The sequence below is a fragment of the Triticum urartu genome, chromosome 7A (genome assembly GCF_056163025.1).
Source record: "Triticum urartu cultivar PI428250 chromosome 7A, HENAU_Tu73, whole genome shotgun sequence".
NCBI classification, from domain to species: domain Eukaryota; kingdom Viridiplantae; phylum Streptophyta; class Magnoliopsida; order Poales; family Poaceae; genus Triticum; species Triticum urartu.
The window spans coordinates 696,874,028-696,895,281 of NC_141879.1; the positions used below are offsets into that span (position 1 = coordinate 696,874,028).

Consider the following 21,254-nt stretch of genomic DNA (forward strand, 5'->3'; position numbering starts at 1 on the left):
TAAAGCTTGAAATGCTTACAAAATGTTTCCATGCAAGCATATGAGCAAGTGATCTTGATGGCACAAAAGAGGGCGGCTTGCTAGCATACCATGTCTTGCACGCCGATGCCGCTCACGGGGCGGACCTTGACGCTCTTAAGGGTGGCGCAAAACTTGTTGCACTCTTGTTGGATCACCCTCCACCGCTTGGAAATGGAGACCCACCCGCGCGTGCTCACAAATTGGTAAGGTGGAAACTTCTTGCGCTCATGAAACTCGCGGTGCGCACGAGTCCAAAAGGTCGAATGCTTTTGCTCGGCGCCCGTCTTTGGGTCTTGTCCAATGTCTCGCCAACACTCACAAAGAAGTTTGTCCTCGACAGCTGTGTACGCCTTCGTGCGCTTGCTCTTGCGCTTCGGCTTAGGACCGGCGGTTTGGTTGGCGAGCTCGTCCTCGAACAAAGGCTCCACTTCAATGTCGCACTCGTCATCTTCCTCTAGCCCATAGTCCTTCGGGAACTCGTGGTCGAGGGGGAAGCCGTCCAGGTCGATGCCGACCTGATCACGCATGAAGGCCGCCTGATCGGGATCATAGCCAGCGGCCGGCGTGAACGCCCCGTGGCCGTCCTGGCTTTGCGTCTCCTCTGGATCGTAGCCAGCGCCCGGCGCACCACCCTCGAAGATGAGGTGTTGCATGAAGTCCTCGTCGACGGCGGACGACATTTCCTCGAACAGGTTACGGGCGTCCGGGAGACCGCCGGCCGGCGTCTGTCGCACGCATTTCCTCATGCCTCCAGACGACGAGCCACCGACCACCGGGTGGCGTTGAGGTCGATGGGCACGGGCGCGGGCGTGCAAGGCGCAACCACGCTCACGTCGGGTGAGCACTCCCCGGAGAGGCGGGAGGCCTGTGGGTAGACGTGGAAGCCGGGGACCGGGTTGCAAGCCGATGCGCAGGGTGAGTCGGGCATCACCATCCGAGGAAACGCCGACGAGCCGGTGCTGGCCGCGGCAACGGCGGCTTGGATGAGGTTGTGCTGGCTAGGGTTTACCCCAAGCATGTAGAGCGCCTCCCTCGTTGCTGCGGCGACGCGGGCGTTGGTGAACTCCTGCTGCGCGGCAGCGACGGCGGCGACTGCGCAGCGGCCTCATCCCTCGCGTCCGCGGCATGCCTCCGGCCCTTCATCTTGGCCGACTCGCTTGCCCGTTGTTCGGGCGTCAGCGCCTTCTTCGGCTTGGTTGCCGCGGCGGTCTTGCGCGGGGCACGAGGCTTGCCTTTCCCGGAGGGGGCGACGGCGCCGGACGAGGCGAGGGAGGCGAGGCCGGCGGCGGCGTCGAGGTCGAGGTCGATGGCGTCCTCCATGGCTGGTCGGGGGGCGGGGGCGCACGCGGGCGGGAGCGTTTTTGGAGAAAATGAGGGGAAATGATGGTGGCTGCCACCGACAGGCGGGCCCGGGAAGAGGAGTAGGCGCGCGCGTCCGTCTCGTGTCCGCACCGACGCAAATCCGGCTCAAAATTGAGCCTGAAATGGGTCGCCCGCGGACGAAAAATGGACGCGCGTCCGTTTGGGTCGGCGCGTTGGGCCGCCACTTTTGTCCGCGCCGACCCAAACGGACACGGGCGTACGAAATGGATCGCTCCATTGGAGTTGCTCTTAGTCCTTCCTATAGATTTGACATTAGACATCATCGTCATGGGATGCTGGAGTACATGGATGGTCAGAAATGATAAGATCTTTAAGCAAGTGCCTGCTCATCCTATCAGCTGGAATTCCTATTTGAAAGAAGGACTCTATTATTCAATGCTGAGAGCTAAACAAGTCAAGGCCAACAAGCTTCAGTCCTGAATTAGTAACAATCTGTAGTCCATGATTAATTTTGATAGAGCTGGTATTGGGTGATTTATGATGTATTCTGGACTTCCTTTGTATATACTTTTTTTAATATAATTGAAATACCGTAAAGCAATTCTTCTACGGTAAGAGTTTAAAAAGAAGTCCGTGCATCGCATATGATTGCTTTTACAAAATTAGCACCCTACCGCGCATGTTTATCCGTAGCATGTGTGACAGTAACACACCTCTAGCAAACCATGCAAGACAATGATTCACATCTGTGTGTGCGATAGTTTTTTTTGAAGTGTATGTAATTACCTTAACTGTACTAGTGCTAGTATTGACCAAGTACAATAAGCTCACTTGGTCGAAAAAGTGCTGGTACAAACCAAAGTTTAAGATCGCGGCCAAAAGGGTTTAGCGGCTGGCTCTTCAAAACGCTACGGCCGCTATGCCATTTAGCGGGAACAGTACATATGCATGTTTGTCTAAAGAAATTTAGGATTTTCAGCAGAAAACAGAGGATTTTCTTGGAAGCAGTGTTGAAAATCTAAGCTACAACCTACAAGTCGTGCAATACCAATAGGCTGACATGCTTGCTTGTATTGAATCAACAAACGATAGAGATTAGAGAGGATCAGAGCAATCCTGTACCTCCTGGAGATATACTGCGAGTTGGAACCGTGTGAGACTGAGCTATCATTATGGAGTGTGGACACATCGACGTCGTCCTGCAGAGGCCTTCGTCGCCGGTCGCAGCGTTGGCGTTACGACAGCAGTGTAGGTTGCGGCTCCTGCCAGGTGCTCTGGTCTCCGCTTTGCTGCCTCGCACATCAGTGCATCCGACTTCCGGCGAAGCAGCCGCCGGCCCACCGAGCGCAGCTGGGAAGAACCGCGCAGCCGCCGCAGCAGCTGAGAAGGGAATGGGGATAGCGATGAGTTAGGTTTTCTGGATGAGCTGCTCCTCTGTCCTCTCCATCGGGGCAAATGTGGGCCTGGCTCTTGTTGGGCCTCTGTTTCAGCCCGTCCCAGCGAAATTGCAGCGAGCGCAAATGAGTTTTGCGCCGTTTCGCGCAGCGATCGCGTGATTAGCCACATATCGCGTTTTTTAAGGCATCGCGTCGCGGGAAGGCTTCCAGCCAGCGATCGCGCAATTTTCGTCCGCGATTTAAAAGTTTGGTACAAACTCAAGCAAACCTAAAGAAAAAGTACAAAAAACCAATTACTCGTCGCCATCCACCTTGTTGATGAGCTGTTATGACATTTATTCTTTTTCGAGCTCCCCATCAAGTGTTGGTGCCTATATATAGTTTCCATCAACCGTGGTTCATAGTGATCATATAGCCAGAATCAGATAACGATAGGATATTCATCCGTTGTGCCCACATAATTTATCTCCGAGTATGCTAGTCATGGCAGATAGTACTCAAGACAATTCCTCTCATTTTATTTTGTTAAAGTCATGTTTTTAGGAAATATGAAATATATATTGGGCCATATGTGCACACTACTACAAATATGTTAATTAGATTTGGGAGGCGTTAGGAAACGATTATCTTGTAGACACTACTCCAAAAGCGGTGAATCAAATGACATTTTTCCTATAAGAATTGAGATGCATGACATCTATTATTCTTTGTTTTTTTTCTATTCCTATCACTATTTTAAATAGCCCGCTATAGCGTTTACAAAAGGTCTTGCGCTAAGAGACTTTGGTCCAAACAAATAAACAAACATTTTAAATAGCGCGCTATAGCATTTGAAGAGGTCCGCCTCTAAGATGCTTAGCGCGCTGTTTAAAACTATGATTCCTATCCTATGAAACAAAGAAGACCTTATATGTGTGCAATATTTTTATAGTAGGCTTTGGTACAATTTCCTGTCACTAGCTACATCCTTGCCCATGAATTTTATTAGACTTAATTTCCTAGCTGTTTTCCATATAGCTGTTTCGGGTGTACTGCAGTAATACGCAGCATACATATGCCAGGTCTCAGTTATTTACATACTTATTAATTTTGGATTTTAGAATTTTACCATTTGTTTCCGTAGTGACAAGACAGTGACCTTCATTTGGAGCCTATGTACGAGCACTTGTGGCCTTCTCCTTTAAATGAGTGAGCACTGCAAGTTGTTTCAGGTTCTGCAGATTTCCTGACTAATGCAAAAGCAGACCTTGCATTTAAACTGCACATGCACGCATGATCTAAATAAGTAACTTTTCACACACTCTAATATCTTTAAATAAGTAACTTTTCACCACTTTTCACAAGGGGCAATATGTTGTGCGTAGCTTGTCCTTCTGTTCGCAGAAGCATTGACAAGCCACCACCTGGTACCTTAATCATGCCTCCTTTGGCAGTGCACGGTTAGAGTCACTGGAGCTAGATGTTTGCACGGTTTTCGAGAGCCAGCGGAGCACGTCGACCTGAGCGCGCAGGTGCATGGCGTAGTCCATGGCCTCGCGTAACAGAGTGGCCTCGTCGACGGTGGAGTTCCGGCCTCCCGGTATCACCTCCCTCAGTGCCATGGTCCTGCTGCTCACCAGCCTCCCCGGAGTGTCGCCACCACCGGCGCGGCCTGATCTCCCCAAGTACCTCTTACGGCGGCAGCACCTCCTCACGGTCCTCCTACACCTCTGCACCTTGCACGCGCTGGACGCCGGTGCCAAGATGGCCTTGGGCCACCTCGCTCCGCCTCCATGCGCAGCCGCCATGGCGACGTCCACGGAGGACTTGACGGCGCGCTTCCTCTCGTGGAGGCTCGTGGCGCCGCGGAAGGTTGTGCTCGTGCGTGCTTGGAGCTGGAGGCTTGGGAGGAGGTTCTTGAGGAACTCCTGCTTGAAGGACTTGATGCTGGTGCTAGGGCCTTGCATGGCTTCTCTTCTCTTTTGACTTTTTGTAAGATGTCTTCTCTTTGCTTGGGCAGACACAAGATGTACTTGCTGTAGTAATTAGTACCAGAAACAGGGGCGCTCCTCCTGCTTAAATAGGACTAGTCTATCACCGGTAGCTGATTCATAATTTCTCACACATGCATGAACGATTTTTGCCGTTGTTGTCGATAATAACATTTTCTGCAGTGCTAGATCCGGCTTCCTTCTTCTTTGTGTCGAATTGTGTTTTTCAAACTGGTCGGCTTAATAGCTCGGTTAGGTTTTGGCGATGGTTGTAAGGGTTGACTCCTTGCCCTGGTGATCGAGGGGGGGGGGGGGGGGTCAGGGATCTAGAACTTGTGTTGTATTCCTGGGGTGCGTTGTCTGAGACTACTAGACTCTGCCTGTTTTTGATTTCGTTAATGAAATCGGAGGAAAACCTCTTTTATTCAAAAAAAAAGATCCGCATGTCGGCGACTTGAAGCTTAAAAGTATGGCAAATTTTAACATGCTCATTACATTTAATTACGATCGCCCTGATGTCGCAGCTAGACATGCTCATATTCTTCCATGATAATGATGTTGATGATGATGTTTTGTCTTATGCTACGCGTGGACGTACAACCGACAAGTACGGCGTGAGATGCCCACAAGCTTAAGGTCCCCCAAGCGCATGATGGTAATGTAATTACTGGTGATCAGCTGGCTTCGCGGGTGTCATGGTCAAACAAAAATGGATTGAAAAGTTGAAAGAGAGTTTTGCAATATACGCACGTTAGAGTACATCACAACACATGCCCACCATTGCAGGTACACTGACATCTCAACGTCTCACATTCCATGTGTGTTTACTACGTGTAGTATCATTGTGTGTTGTCGTTGCGTGCATGGATACAAGATGGGCAAGTATGATACGAGATGCCCACAAGATCTTCCAAAGTCTCAAGCGCATGATGATGAAAATAATAATAATAACAAACATAATCAGTGAGCTGGCTCCCGTGTCATGGTCCCCAGCACCAGAAAAAAATGGGTCTTCAAAGTTGGAGACACGGGAGCTCTGGGAGAGGTAAACACAAGACGCACACACATATTCTTGACAACGAAATGTCTGGGACATTGGCCGCTGCGTAAATTATTTTGTTTCTTGCTTCCTGTTTGTGATAGGTCCGTGCTGTGCAATGAGCACACGGAAGAGATATCCATTGGGACTGCAGTTTTGCCATGCACTGTTGGAATACCATCGCCCCCAATAAGAAAAGAGGACTCTCAAGTTACGATGAAATTTGCCTGGCCAGCTTAGAGCAACTCCAATGGGGCGACCCAAACGGACGTCGCATTTATCCGTTTTTTGTCTGTTTGGATCGGCCGCCCGCCTGCCGTCCTCCCAGTTTTGCATTAGGATCGGCAATGCGTCCAACACGCCGACCCATTTCATGTCCGCATTCAACTTTTAAATAAAAAACGCCTGCGGCCGATCATGCCAGCAGCCATGTCTCATGCCAGCGCCGGCATACAATGCCGGATTCAGAAAACACCACAGTTCATGCTGGCACACATGTCAGCACACAAAAAATGGTGGGACTTGAGTTCGACCACGCCATCACGGCTCTCGTAGTCATGCCGGCACACCTGCCGGCATACAAAAAGATGGCCCCTCGACGCCATAGATCACTCGTCGTCGAACTTGAGCATGTCGGCCTGCATCTTCTCGAACCACGACCTCTTCCTTGGCGATAAGGCGTTGAGATCCACCTTCATGATCTCCACCCCGGTCATCATGCTTGCAAGAGCCACTTCTTTCGCCTTTGTCTTGGCGTTGGCGGCCTCGATCTCTAGCATCTTGGCTTGCTTCTCCGCCTCGAGCTCGAACATCTTGGCTTGCTTCTCGGCGTCAAGATCAAGCCTCCTCCTTTGGATCTCCATGAAAGCATCCATTTGCTCCGCCTTGAAACGCCGGCGCTCCTCCTCTCTTGAGTCCTTCTTATTCATCATGCCGTCCACGCTCGCGTTCAAGGCGTTGGTGGCCGCATCTCGCTTGTCCTCCTTGGAGTTGGTCTTCCCCCGCGGCCGTGCCGGCTCGCCCTCCCCAACATCCTCCACGGCGCGCTTCCCCCCACGTGCCTTGAGCGCGGCATATTGTGCCTTGAACTTCTCTTCGTCCTTGATGACCCGATAGCAATGGGAGAGGTTGAAGCACTTGCCATTGTGTTGAACCTTGAATGCCTCTAAAGCTTGAAATGCTTACAAAATGTTTCCATGCAAGCATATGAGCAAGTGATCTTGATGGCACAAAAGAGGGCGGCTTGCTAGCATACCATGTCTTGCACGCCGATGCCGCTCACGGGGCGGACCTTGACGCTCTTAAGGGTGGCGCAAAACTTGTTGCACTCTTGTTGGATCACCCTCCACCGCTTGGAAATGGAGACCCACCCGCGCGTGCTCACAAATTGGTAAGGTGGAAACTTCTTGCGCTCATGAAACTCGCGGTGCGCACGAGTCCAAAAGGTCGAATGCTTTTGCTCGGCGCCCGTCTTTGGGTCTTGTCCAATGTCTCGCCAACACTCACAAAGAAGTTTGTCCTCGACAGCTGTGTACGCCTTCGTGCGCTTGCTCTTGCGCTTCGGCTTAGGACCGGCGGTTTGGTTGGCGAGCTCGTCCTCGAACAAAGGCTCCACTTCAATGTCGCACTCGTCATCTTCCTCTAGCCCATAGTCCTTCGGGAACTCGTGGTCGAGGGGGAAGCCGTCCAGGTCGATGCCGACCTGATCACGCATGAAGGCCGCCTGATCGGGATCATAGCCAGCGGCCGGCGTGAACGCCCCGTGGCCGTCCTGGCTTTGCGTCTCCTCTGGATCGTAGCCAGCGCCCGGCGCACCACCCTCGAAGATGAGGTGTTGCATGAAGTCCTCGTCGACGGCGGACGACATTTCCTCGAACAGGTTACGGGCGTCCGGGAGACCGCCGGCCGGCGTCTGTCGCACGCATTTCCTCATGCCTCCAGACGACGAGCCACCGACCACCGGGTGGCGTTGAGGTCGATGGGCACGGGCGCGGGCGTGCAAGGCGCAACCACGCTCACGTCGGGTGAGCACTCCCCGGAGAGGCGGGAGGCCTGTGGGTAGACGTGGAAGCCGGGGACCGGGTTGCAAGCCGATGCGCAGGGTGAGTCGGGCATCACCATCCGAGGAAACGCCGACGAGCCGGTGCTGGCCGCGGCAACGGCGGCTTGGATGAGGTTGTGCTGGCTAGGGTTTACCCCAAGCATGTAGAGCGCCTCCCTCGTTGCTGCGGCGACGCGGGCGTTGGTGAACTCCTGCTGCGCGGCAGCGACGGCGGCGACTGCGCAGCGGCCTCATCCCTCGCGTCCGCGGCATGCCTCCGGCCCTTCATCTTGGCCGACTCGCTTGCCCGTTGTTCGGGCGTCAGCGCCTTCTTCGGCTTGGTTGCCGCGGCGGTCTTGCGCGGGGCACGAGGCTTGCCTTTCCCGGAGGGGGCGACGGCGCCGGACGAGGCGAGGGAGGCGAGGCCGGCGGCGGCGTCGAGGTCGAGGTCGATGGCGTCCTCCATGGCTGGTCGGGGGGCGGGGGCGCACGCGGGCGGGAGCGTTTTTGGAGAAAATGAGGGGAAATGATGGTGGCTGCCACCGACAGGCGGGCCCGGGAAGAGGAGTAGGCGCGCGCGTCCGTCTCGTGTCCGCACCGACGCAAATCCGGCTCAAAATTGAGCCTGAAATGGGTCGCCCGCGGACGAAAAATGGACGCGCGTCCGTTTGGGTCGGCGCGTTGGGCCGCCACTTTTGTCCGCGCCGACCCAAACGGACACGGGCGTACGAAATGGATCGCTCCATTGGAGTTGCTCTTAGTCCTTCCTATAGATTTGACATTAGACATCATCGTCATGGGATGCTGGAGTACATGGATGGTCAGAAATGATAAGATCTTTAAGCAAGTGCCTGCTCATCCTATCAGCTGGAATTCCTATTTGAAAGAAGGACTCTATTATTCAATGCTGAGAGCTAAACAAGTCAAGGCCAACAAGCTTCAGTCCTGAATTAGTAACAATCTGTAGTCCATGATTAATTTTGATAGAGCTGGTATTGGGTGATTTATGATGTATTCTGGACTTCCTTTGTATATACTTTTTTTAATATAATTGAAATACCGTAAAGCAATTCTTCTACGGTAAGAGTTTAAAAAGAAGTCCGTGCATCGCATATGATTGCTTTTACAAAATTAGCACCCTACCGCGCATGTTTATCCGTAGCATGTGTGACAGTAACACACCTCTAGCAAACCATGCAAGACAATGATTCACATCTGTGTGTGCGATAGTTTTTTTTGAAGTGTATGTAATTACCTTAACTGTACTAGTGCTAGTATTGACCAAGTACAATAAGCTCACTTGGTCGAAAAAGTGCTGGTACAAACCAAAGTTTAAGATCGCGGCCAAAAGGGTTTAGCGGCTGGCTCTTCAAAACGCTACGGCCGCTATGCCATTTAGCGGGAACAGTACATATGCATGTTTGTCTAAAGAAATTTAGGATTTTCAGCAGAAAACAGAGGATTTTCTTGGAAGCAGTGTTGAAAATCTAAGCTACAACCTACAAGTCGTGCAATACCAATAGGCTGACATGCTTGCTTGTATTGAATCAACAAACGATAGAGATTAGAGAGGATCAGAGCAATCCTGTACCTCCTGGAGATATACTGCGAGTTGGAACCGTGTGAGACTGAGCTATCATTATGGAGTGTGGACACATCGACGTCGTCCTGCAGAGGCCTTCGTCGCCGGTCGCAGCGTTGGCGTTACGACAGCAGTGTAGGTTGCGGCTCCTGCCAGGTGCTCTGGTCTCCGCTTTGCTGCCTCGCACATCAGTGCATCCGACTTCCGGCGAAGCAGCCGCCGGCCCACCGAGCGCAGCTGGGAAGAACCGCGCAGCCGCCGCAGCAGCTGAGAAGGGAATGGGGATAGCGATGAGTTAGGTTTTCTGGATGAGCTGCTCCTCTGTCCTCTCCATCGGGGCAAATGTGGGCCTGGCTCTTGTTGGGCCTCTGTTTCAGCCCGTCCCAGCGAAATTGCAGCGAGCGCAAATGAGTTTTGCGCCGTTTCGCGCAGCGATCGCGTGATTAGCCACATATCGCGTTTTTTAAGGCATCGCGTCGCGGGAAGGCTTCCAGCCAGCGATCGCGCAATTTTCGTCCGCGATTTAAAAGTTTGGTACAAACTCAAGCAAACCTAAAGAAAAAGTACAAAAAACCAATTACTCGTCGCCATCCACCTTGTTGATGAGCTGTTATGACATTTATTCTTTTTCGAGCTCCCCATCAAGTGTTGGTGCCTATATATAGTTTCCATCAACCGTGGTTCATAGTGATCATATAGCCAGAATCAGATAACGATAGGATATTCATCCGTTGTGCCCACATAATTTATCTCCGAGTATGCTAGTCATGGCAGATAGTACTCAAGACAATTCCTCTCATTTTATTTTGTTAAAGTCATGTTTTTAGGAAATATGAAATATATATTGGGCCATATGTGCACACTACTACAAATATGTTAATTAGATTTGGGAGGCGTTAGGAAACGATTATCTTGTAGACACTACTCCAAAAGCGGTGAATCAAATGACATTTTTCCTATAAGAATTGAGATGCATGACATCTATTATTCTTTGTTTTTTTTCTATTCCTATCACTATTTTAAATAGCCCGCTATAGCGTTTACAAAAGGTCTTGCGCTAAGAGACTTTGGTCCAAACAAATAAACAAACATTTTAAATAGCGCGCTATAGCATTTGAAGAGGTCCGCCTCTAAGATGCTTAGCGCGCTGTTTAAAACTATGATTCCTATCCTATGAAACAAAGAAGACCTTATATGTGTGCAATATTTTTATAGTAGGCTTTGGTACAATTTCCTGTCACTAGCTACATCCTTGCCCATGAATTTTATTAGACTTAATTTCCTAGCTGTTTTCCATATAGCTGTTTCGGGTGTACTGCAGTAATACGCAGCATACATATGCCAGGTCTCAGTTATTTACATACTTATTAATTTTGGATTTTAGAATTTTACCATTTGTTTCCGTAGTGACAAGACAGTGACCTTCATTTGGAGCCTATGTACGAGCACTTGTGGCCTTCTCCTTTAAATGAGTGAGCACTGCAAGTTGTTTCAGGTTCTGCAGATTTCCTGACTAATGCAAAAGCAGACCTTGCATTTAAACTGCACATGCACGCATGATCTAAATAAGTAACTTTTCACACACTCTAATATCTTTAAATAAGTAACTTTTCACCACTTTTCACAAGGGGCAATATGTTGTGCGTAGCTTGTCCTTCTGTTCGCAGAAGCATTGACAAGCCACCACCTGGTACCTTAATCATGCCTCCTTTGGCAGTGCACGGTTAGAGTCACTGGAGCTAGATGTTTGCACGGTTTTCGAGAGCCAGCGGAGCACGTCGACCTGAGCGCGCAGGTGCATGGCGTAGTCCATGGCCTCGCGTAACAGAGTGGCCTCGTCGACGGTGGAGTTCCGGCCTCCCGGTATCACCTCCCTCAGTGCCATGGTCCTGCTGCTCACCAGCCTCCCCGGAGTGTCGCCACCACCGGCGCGGCCTGATCTCCCCAAGTACCTCTTACGGCGGCAGCACCTCCTCACGGTCCTCCTACACCTCTGCACCTTGCACGCGCTGGACGCCGGTGCCAAGATGGCCTTGGGCCACCTCGCTCCGCCTCCATGCGCAGCCGCCATGGCGACGTCCACGGAGGACTTGACGGCGCGCTTCCTCTCGTGGAGGCTCGTGGCGCCGCGGAAGGTTGTGCTCGTGCGTGCTTGGAGCTGGAGGCTTGGGAGGAGGTTCTTGAGGAACTCCTGCTTGAAGGACTTGATGCTGGTGCTAGGGCCTTGCATGGCTTCTCTTCTCTTTTGACTTTTTGTAAGATGTCTTCTCTTTGCTTGGGCAGACACAAGATGTACTTGCTGTAGTAATTAGTACCAGAAACAGGGGCGCTCCTCCTGCTTAAATAGGACTAGTCTATCACCGGTAGCTGATTCATAATTTCTCACACATGCATGAACGATTTTTGCCGTTGTTGTCGATAATAACATTTTCTGCAGTGCTAGATCCGGCTTCCTTCTTCTTTGTGTCGAATTGTGTTTTTCAAACTGGTCGGCTTAATAGCTCGGTTAGGTTTTGGCGATGGTTGTAAGGGTTGACTCCTTGCCCTGGTGATCGAGGGGGGGGGGGGTCAGGGATCTAGAACTTGTGTTGTATTCCTGGGGTGCGTTGTCTGAGACTACTAGACTCTGCCTGTTTTTGATTTCGTTAATGAAATCGGAGGAAAACCTCTTTTATTCAAAAAAAAAGATCCGCATGTCGGCGACTTGAAGCTTAAAAGTATGGCAAATTTTAACATGCTCATTACATTTAATTACGATCGCCCTGATGTCGCAGCTAGACATGCTCATATTCTTCCATGATAATGATGTTGATGATGATGTTTTGTCTTATGCTACGCGTGGACGTACAACCGACAAGTACGGCGTGAGATGCCCACAAGCTTAAGGTCCCCCAAGCGCATGATGGTAATGTAATTACTGGTGATCAGCTGGCTTCGCGGGTGTCATGGTCAAACAAAAATGGATTGAAAAGTTGAAAGAGAGTTTTGCAATATACGCACGTTAGAGTACATCACAACACATGCCCACCATTGCAGGTACACTGACATCTCAACGTCTCACATTCCATGTGTGTTTACTACGTGTAGTATCATTGTGTGTTGTCGTTGCGTGCATGGATACAAGATGGGCAAGTATGATACGAGATGCCCACAAGATCTTCCAAAGTCTCAAGCGCATGATGATGAAAATAATAATAATAACAAACATAATCAGTGAGCTGGCTCCCGTGTCATGGTCCCCAGCACCAGAAAAAAATGGGTCTTCAAAGTTGGAGACACGGGAGCTCTGGGAGAGGTAAACACAAGACGCACACACATATTCTTGACAACGAAATGTCTGGGACATTGGCCGCTGCGTAAATTATTTTGTTTCTTGCTTCCTGTTTGTGATAGGTCCGTGCTGTGCAATGAGCACACGGAAGAGATATCCATTGGGACTGCAGTTTTGCCATGCACTGTTGGAATACCATCGCCCCCAATAAGAAAAGAGGACTCTCAAGTTACGATGAAATTTGCCTGGCCAGCTTAGAGCAACTCCAATGGGGCGACCCAAACGGACGTCGCATTTATCCGTTTTTTGTCTGTTTGGATCGGCCGCCCGCCTGCCGTCCTCCCAGTTTTGCATTAGGATCGGCAATGCGTCCAACACGCCGACCCATTTCATGTCCGCATTCAACTTTTAAATAAAAAACGCCTGCGGCCGATCATGCCAGCAGCCATGTCTCATGCCAGCGCCGGCATACAATGCCGGATTCAGAAAACACCACAGTTCATGCTGGCACACATGTCAGCACACAAAAAATGGTGGGACTTGAGTTCGACCACGCCATCACGGCTCTCGTAGTCATGCCGGCACACCTGCCGGCATACAAAAAGATGGCCCCTCGACGCCATAGATCACTCGTCGTCGAACTTGAGCATGTCGGCCTGCATCTTCTCGAACCACGACCTCTTCCTTGGCGATAAGGCGTTGAGATCCACCTTCATGATCTCCACCCCGGTCATCATGCTTGCAAGAGCCACTTCTTTCGCCTTTGTCTTGGCGTTGGCGGCCTCGATCTCTAGCATCTTGGCTTGCTTCTCCGCCTCGAGCTCGAACATCTTGGCTTGCTTCTCGGCGTCAAGATCAAGCCTCCTCCTTTGGATCTCCATGAAAGCATCCATTTGCTCCGCCTTGAAACGCCGGCGCTCCTCCTCTCTTGAGTCCTTCTTATTCATCATGCCGTCCACGCTCGCGTTCAAGGCGTTGGTGGCCGCATCTCGCTTGTCCTCCTTGGAGTTGGTCTTCCCCCGCGGCCGTGCCGGCTCGCCCTCCCCAACATCCTCCACGGCGCGCTTCCCCCCACGTGCCTTGAGCGCGGCATATTGTGCCTTGAACTTCTCTTCGTCCTTGATGACCCGATAGCAATGGGAGAGGTTGAAGCACTTGCCATTGTGTTGAACCTTGAATGCCTCTAAAGCTTGAAATGCTTACAAAATGTTTCCATGCAAGCATATGAGCAAGTGATCTTGATGGCACAAAAGAGGGCGGCTTGCTAGCATACCATGTCTTGCACGCCGATGCCGCTCACGGGGCGGACCTTGACGCTCTTAAGGGTGGCGCAAAACTTGTTGCACTCTTGTTGGATCACCCTCCACCGCTTGGAAATGGAGACCCACCCGCGCGTGCTCACAAATTGGTAAGGTGGAAACTTCTTGCGCTCATGAAACTCGCGGTGCGCACGAGTCCAAAAGGTCGAATGCTTTTGCTCGGCGCCCGTCTTTGGGTCTTGTCCAATGTCTCGCCAACACTCACAAAGAAGTTTGTCCTCGACAGCTGTGTACGCCTTCGTGCGCTTGCTCTTGCGCTTCGGCTTAGGACCGGCGGTTTGGTTGGCGAGCTCGTCCTCGAACAAAGGCTCCACTTCAATGTCGCACTCGTCATCTTCCTCTAGCCCATAGTCCTTCGGGAACTCGTGGTCGAGGGGGAAGCCGTCCAGGTCGATGCCGACCTGATCACGCATGAAGGCCGCCTGATCGGGATCATAGCCAGCGGCCGGCGTGAACGCCCCGTGGCCGTCCTGGCTTTGCGTCTCCTCTGGATCGTAGCCAGCGCCCGGCGCACCACCCTCGAAGATGAGGTGTTGCATGAAGTCCTCGTCGACGGCGGACGACATTTCCTCGAACAGGTTACGGGCGTCCGGGAGACCGCCGGCCGGCGTCTGTCGCACGCATTTCCTCATGCCTCCAGACGACGAGCCACCGACCACCGGGTGGCGTTGAGGTCGATGGGCACGGGCGCGGGCGTGCAAGGCGCAACCACGCTCACGTCGGGTGAGCACTCCCCGGAGAGGCGGGAGGCCTGTGGGTAGACGTGGAAGCCGGGGACCGGGTTGCAAGCCGATGCGCAGGGTGAGTCGGGCATCACCATCCGAGGAAACGCCGACGAGCCGGTGCTGGCCGCGGCAACGGCGGCTTGGATGAGGTTGTGCTGGCTAGGGTTTACCCCAAGCATGTAGAGCGCCTCCCTCGTTGCTGCGGCGACGCGGGCGTTGGTGAACTCCTGCTGCGCGGCAGCGACGGCGGCGACTGCGCAGCGGCCTCATCCCTCGCGTCCGCGGCATGCCTCCGGCCCTTCATCTTGGCCGACTCGCTTGCCCGTTGTTCGGGCGTCAGCGCCTTCTTCGGCTTGGTTGCCGCGGCGGTCTTGCGCGGGGCACGAGGCTTGCCTTTCCCGGAGGGGGCGACGGCGCCGGACGAGGCGAGGGAGGCGAGGCCGGCGGCGGCGTCGAGGTCGAGGTCGATGGCGTCCTCCATGGCTGGTCGGGGGGCGGGGGCGCACGCGGGCGGGAGCGTTTTTGGAGAAAATGAGGGGAAATGATGGTGGCTGCCACCGACAGGCGGGCCCGGGAAGAGGAGTAGGCGCGCGCGTCCGTCTCGTGTCCGCACCGACGCAAATCCGGCTCAAAATTGAGCCTGAAATGGGTCGCCCGCGGACGAAAAATGGACGCGCGTCCGTTTGGGTCGGCGCGTTGGGCCGCCACTTTTGTCCGCGCCGACCCAAACGGACACGGGCGTACGAAATGGATCGCTCCATTGGAGTTGCTCTTAGTCCTTCCTATAGATTTGACATTAGACATCATCGTCATGGGATGCTGGAGTACATGGATGGTCAGAAATGATAAGATCTTTAAGCAAGTGCCTGCTCATCCTATCAGCTGGAATTCCTATTTGAAAGAAGGACTCTATTATTCAATGCTGAGAGCTAAACAAGTCAAGGCCAACAAGCTTCAGTCCTGAATTAGTAACAATCTGTAGTCCATGATTAATTTTGATAGAGCTGGTATTGGGTGATTTATGATGTATTCTGGACTTCCTTTGTATATACTTTTTTTAATATAATTGAAATACCGTAAAGCAATTCTTCTACGGTAAGAGTTTAAAAAGAAGTCCGTGCATCGCATATGATTGCTTTTACAAAATTAGCACCCTACCGCGCATGTTTATCCGTAGCATGTGTGACAGTAACACACCTCTAGCAAACCATGCAAGACAATGATTCACATCTGTGTGTGCGATAGTTTTTTTTGAAGTGTATGTAATTACCTTAACTGTACTAGTGCTAGTATTGACCAAGTACAATAAGCTCACTTGGTCGAAAAAGTGCTGGTACAAACCAAAGTTTAAGATCGCGGCCAAAAGGGTTTAGCGGCTGGCTCTTCAAAACGCTACGGCCGCTATGCCATTTAGCGGGAACAGTACATATGCATGTTTGTCTAAAGAAATTTAGGATTTTCAGCAGAAAACAGAGGATTTTCTTGGAAGCAGTGTTGAAAATCTAAGCTACAACCTACAAGTCGTGCAATACCAATAGGCTGACATGCTTGCTTGTATTGAATCAACAAACGATAGAGATTAGAGAGGATCAGAGCAATCCTGTACCTCCTGGAGATATACTGCGAGTTGGAACCGTGTGAGACTGAGCTATCATTATGGAGTGTGGACACATCGACGTCGTCCTGCAGAGGCCTTCGTCGCCGGTCGCAGCGTTGGCGTTACGACAGCAGTGTAGGTTGCGGCTCCTGCCAGGTGCTCTGGTCTCCGCTTTGCTGCCTCGCACATCAGTGCATCCGACTTCCGGCGAAGCAGCCGCCGGCCCACCGAGCGCAGCTGGGAAGAACCGCGCAGCCGCCGCAGCAGCTGAGAAGGGAATGGGGATAGCGATGAGTTAGGTTTTCTGGATGAGCTGCTCCTCTGTCCTCTCCATCGGGGCAAATGTGGGCCTGGCTCTTGTTGGGCCTCTGTTTCAGCCCGTCCCAGCGAAATTGCAGCGAGCGCAAATGAGTTTTGCGCCGTTTCGCGCAGCGATCGCGTGATTAGCCACATATCGCGTTTTTTAAGGCATCGCGTCGCGGGAAGGCTTCCAGCCAGCGATCGCGCAATTTTCGTCCGCGATTTAAAAGTTTGGTACAAACTCAAGCAAACCTAAAGAAAAAGTACAAAAAACCAATTACTCGTCGCCATCCACCTTGTTGATGAGCTGTTATGACATTTATTCTTTTTCGAGCTCCCCATCAAGTGTTGGTGCCTATATATAGTTTCCATCAACCGTGGTTCATAGTGATCATATAGCCAGAATCAGATAACGATAGGATATTCATCCGTTGTGCCCACATAATTTATCTCCGAGTATGCTAGTCATGGCAGATAGTACTCAAGACAATTCCTCTCATTTTATTTTGTTAAAGTCATGTTTTTAGGAAATATGAAATATATATTGGGCCATATGTGCACACTACTACAAATATGTTAATTAGATTTGGGAGGCGTTAGGAAACGATTATCTTGTAGACACTACTCCAAAAGCGGTGAATCAAATGACATTTTTCCTATAAGAATTGAGATGCATGACATCTATTATTCTTTGTTTTTTTTCTATTCCTATCACTATTTTAAATAGCCCGCTATAGCGTTTACAAAAGGTCTTGCGCTAAGAGACTTTGGTCCAAACAAATAAACAAACATTTTAAATAGCGCGCTATAGCATTTGAAGAGGTCCGCCTCTAAGATGCTTAGCGCGCTGTTTAAAACTATGATTCCTATCCTATGAAACAAAGAAGACCTTATATGTGTGCAATATTTTTATAGTAGGCTTTGGTACAATTTCCTGTCACTAGCTACATCCTTGCCCATGAATTTTATTAGACTTAATTTCCTAGCTGTTTTCCATATAGCTGTTTCGGGTGTACTGCAGTAATACGCAGCATACATATGCCAGGTCTCAGTTATTTACATACTTATTAATTTTGGATTTTAGAATTTTACCATTTGTTTCCGTAGTGACAAGACAGTGACCTTCATTTGGAGCCTATGTACGAGCACTTGTGGCCTTCTCCTTTAAATGAGTGAGCACTGCAAGTTGTTTCAGGTTCTGCAGATTTCCTGACTAATGCAAAAGCAGACCTTGCATTTAAACTGCACATGCACGCATGATCTAAATAAGTAACTTTTCACACACTCTAATATCTTTAAATAAGTAACTTTTCACCACTTTTCACAAGGGGCAATATGTTGTGCGTAGCTTGTCCTTCTGTTCGCAGAAGCATTGACAAGCCACCACCTGGTACCTTAATCATGCCTCCTTTGGCAGTGCACGGTTAGAGTCACTGGAGCTAGATGTTTGCACGGTTTTCGAGAGCCAGCGGAGCACGTCGACCTGAGCGCGCAGGTGCATGGCGTAGTCCATGGCCTCGCGTAACAGAGTGGCCTCGTCGACGGTGGAGTTCCGGCCTCCCGGTATCACCTCCCTCAGTGCCATGGTCCTGCTGCTCACCAGCCTCCCCGGAGTGTCGCCACCACCGGCGCGGCCTGATCTCCCCAAGTACCTCTTACGGCGGCAGCACCTCCTCACGGTCCTCCTACACCTCTGCACCTTGCACGCGCTGGACGCCGGTGCCAAGATGGCCTTGGGCCACCTCGCTCCGCCTCCATGCGCAGCCGCCATGGCGACGTCCACGGAGGACTTGACGGCGCGCTTCCTCTCGTGGAGGCTCGTGGCGCCGCGGAAGGTTGTGCTCGTGCGTGCTTGGAGCTGGAGGCTTGGGAGGAGGTTCTTGAGGAACTCCTGCTTGAAGGACTTGATGCTGGTGCTAGGGCCTTGCATGGCTTCTCTTCTCTTTTGACTTTTTGTAAGATGTCTTCTCTTTGCTTGGGCAGACACAAGATGTACTTGCTGTAGTAATTAGTACCAGAAACAGGGGCGCTCCTCCTGCTTAAATAGGACTAGTCTATCACCGGTAGCTGATTCATAATTTCTCACACATGCATGAACGATTTTTGCCGTTGTTGTCGATAATAACATTTTCTGCAGTGCTAGATCCGGCTTCCTTCTTCTTTGTGTCGAATTGTGTTTTTCAAACTGGTCGGCTTAATAGCTCGGTTAGGTTTTGGCGATGGTTGTAAGGGTTGACTCCTTGCCCTGGTGATCGAGGGGGGGGGGGGGGTCAGGGATCTAGAACTTGTGTTGTATTCCTGGGGTGCGTTGTCTGAGACTACTAGACTCTGCCTGTTTTTGATTTCGTTAATGAAATCGGAGGAAAACCTCTTTTATTCAAAAAAAAAGATCCGCATGTCGGCGACTTGAAGCTTAAAAGTATGGCAAATTTTAACATGCTCATTACATTTAATTACGATCGCCCTGATGTCGCAGCTAGACATGCTCATATTCTTCCATGATAATGATGTTGATGATGATGTTTTGTCTTATGCTACGCGTGGACGTACAACCGACAAGTACGGCGTGAGATGCCCACAAGCTTAAGGTCCCCCAAGCGCATGATGGTAATGTAATTACTGGTGATCAGCTGGCTTCGCGGGTGTCATGGTCAAACAAAAATGGATTGAAAAGTTGAAAGAGAGTTTTGCAATATACGCACGTTAGAGTACATCACAACACATGCCCACCATTGCAGGTACACTGACATCTCAACGTCTCACATCAAGAAATCTCGGGCTGCTCCCACAGAGCCCTTGATGGTTGAACCCCTCTCTCTCATTCACCCCAATGCAGAAAGACGACTGACAGTTCATGAGCCTACTCCCACAGAGGCTCCTGAAGCTGAAGACATACCAGCAGCCGACCCAATAGCTGCTGAAGACATTGGTCATCAAGACAATGTACAAGATGATGCAGCCCTTCCTCAGCTTGAGACAAGCGAACTCGTCAGTATTGGTCGTCCTCTGACGCCAATGGCACAAGATGAGTCATGGGCAGATCACCCTCAGGAGGAAGAAGACTTTGAGGTCCAGCCCACTCCGACCCCACAAGCGTCGTCTGCATTCCGTAGGCTTCGCAAAGGTCCACGGCCTCAAGTCCATACTGCAGAAATTCCGGCTGCATCAGCCGAAGACAATGAAGAAGCACCACCAGAAACCACTTCCCCGCTCCATCAAGATGCAGTTCTCCAGGAGAACGTGCCTGGGTTTGCTCCTCCAACTACACAAGCGGAGGAAGAAAATGTTGCGGCTGCCACCACAAACACTGAAGCCAATGTGGAGCCCGCCCCACCAAATGCTTCAGCGGACAGCGAAGCTACTGAGCCAGACACTTCTGTTCCTGAGTCTGCCGCAGGTCCACAGTTTGATTATCATATTGAGCACAGGCCTCATGTCCAGAAGCCAATCCCAAGGCTTCCAAGGTTCCCAGGTCCTGCATCAGCACCTGGCTCCTTTGATATTAACAGCTTCAAGGCAGACAATACATTTTTCAACAGCTCCAAGAACCCCTATTCAAGGGAAAGGATTGTATCAGACAGGTTCTGGAGCTACCCTCAGTGCAGCTACTACTCAAGCATCTTATACAACCAAGGTCGCATCTTCCCGCACAAGCGCCTTGAGGTTGAAGCCATTGCTGGTCTGCCATGTCTTGAGGAAGCCTTGGATTGCTTCAAACAAGTGGGTCTGCTGCCGTTTGTGACTGATGAAGAGCACTGGAATGAAGAGTTTCTGCTTCAGTTTTATGCCACCCTCCATATAAAAGGATACAACAGAGATCCGAAAACTTGGGTCCTGGAGTGGATGACCGGCAATGTCCATCATGAAGCCAATGCATTTGATATCATTGAGCTCACCGGCCTACCCACTCCTGGCGAACTCTTTGAGGAAGGCTGTCAACTACATTCTGAAGCCATTGAAAGCATATTCCAGAGGCCTGAACCAAATATGAGTCAGATGCTCTCAATGATGAAGCCATTGCCTCAGGATGCACCCTATCCAACTGAGTTCTTCGTTGAAGACTTTGAGTATCTGCCCAGGACCATATATCACATCATCCGGCGGACTCTCTGGCCCATTAAGGGACACTCACCACATGCCAAAATTGAGGTTGCAATGAAGACTCTCATATTCTATATCCTACATGGCAAATGCTTCAACGCACAGGATCTCTTCATACGTCAACTTGCCGCGTCAGGCTCAGAATTATTTGGTTTGAAGTTCTATGCTCCTTGGGTGATGAGGCTAATCAAACTGCACTCTGCGATATCGTATCAGCCCTCTGCCCGAAACCATCGGATCTTCTTGCCATATGTGGATACCTCTGCTGAAGCAATATATCCTGAGCCTGCCAAGCAACCGATAAGTCTTCAGAATGCAGAACACCAGAGCTTCACGCAGAATGTTGAAGGTGTTGAAGCCATATCCAGGGTATATCCGTTGGCTGGCACTACACGTGCACCAGCATCTACTGAAGCCACAGACAGCACAAATGCTCCAAGACCCAAGAAGCGTGCTCGTGTCCTCACTGACCGAGAGCTTCTTGTGGCCCTTCACCAAAAGCAGGATAGGCATCACGACTGGCTAAAACGTCAGATGAAGAGCCTCTTGGTGGATGTCAATCGTCTCC

General features: G+C 50.9%; 3 protein-coding genes across 3 annotated transcripts; all 3 read right to left on the bottom strand.

Moving 5' to 3' along the window:
- Positions 1–3,928: 3,928 nt before the first annotated feature.
- Positions 3,929–4,741, bottom strand: LOC147961692 (transcription factor IBH1-like 1). Its single transcript, XM_087537298.1, has one exon. The coding sequence runs from the start codon at positions 4,685–4,687 to the stop codon at positions 4,157–4,159; it is 531 nt and encodes a 176-aa protein (XP_087393424.1). The 5' UTR covers positions 4,688–4,741; the 3' UTR covers positions 3,929–4,156.
- A 6,103-nt stretch (positions 4,742–10,844) lies between these two features.
- Positions 10,845–11,657, bottom strand: LOC147961693 (transcription factor IBH1-like 1). The gene has a single exon (XM_087537300.1). The coding sequence runs from the start codon at positions 11,601–11,603 to the stop codon at positions 11,073–11,075; it is 531 nt and encodes a 176-aa protein (XP_087393426.1). The 5' UTR covers positions 11,604–11,657; the 3' UTR covers positions 10,845–11,072.
- Positions 11,658–17,756: 6,099 nt separating this feature from the next.
- Positions 17,757–18,569, bottom strand: LOC147961694 (transcription factor IBH1-like 1). The gene has a single exon (XM_087537299.1). The coding sequence runs from the start codon at positions 18,513–18,515 to the stop codon at positions 17,985–17,987; it is 531 nt and encodes a 176-aa protein (XP_087393425.1). The 5' UTR covers positions 18,516–18,569; the 3' UTR covers positions 17,757–17,984.
- Between the last annotated feature and the right edge of the window lie 2,685 nt (positions 18,570–21,254).

Bases quoted from the DNA above. Each gene is read 5' to 3' on its own strand.
- LOC147961692 (XM_087537298.1), bottom strand. From the start codon at position 4,687: ATGCAAGGCCCTAGCACCAGCATCAAGTCCTTCAAGCAGGAGTTCCTC.
- LOC147961694 (XM_087537299.1), bottom strand. From the start codon at position 18,515: ATGCAAGGCCCTAGCACCAGCATCAAGTCCTTCAAGCAGGAGTTCCTC.
- LOC147961693 (XM_087537300.1), bottom strand. From the start codon at position 11,603: ATGCAAGGCCCTAGCACCAGCATCAAGTCCTTCAAGCAGGAGTTCCTC.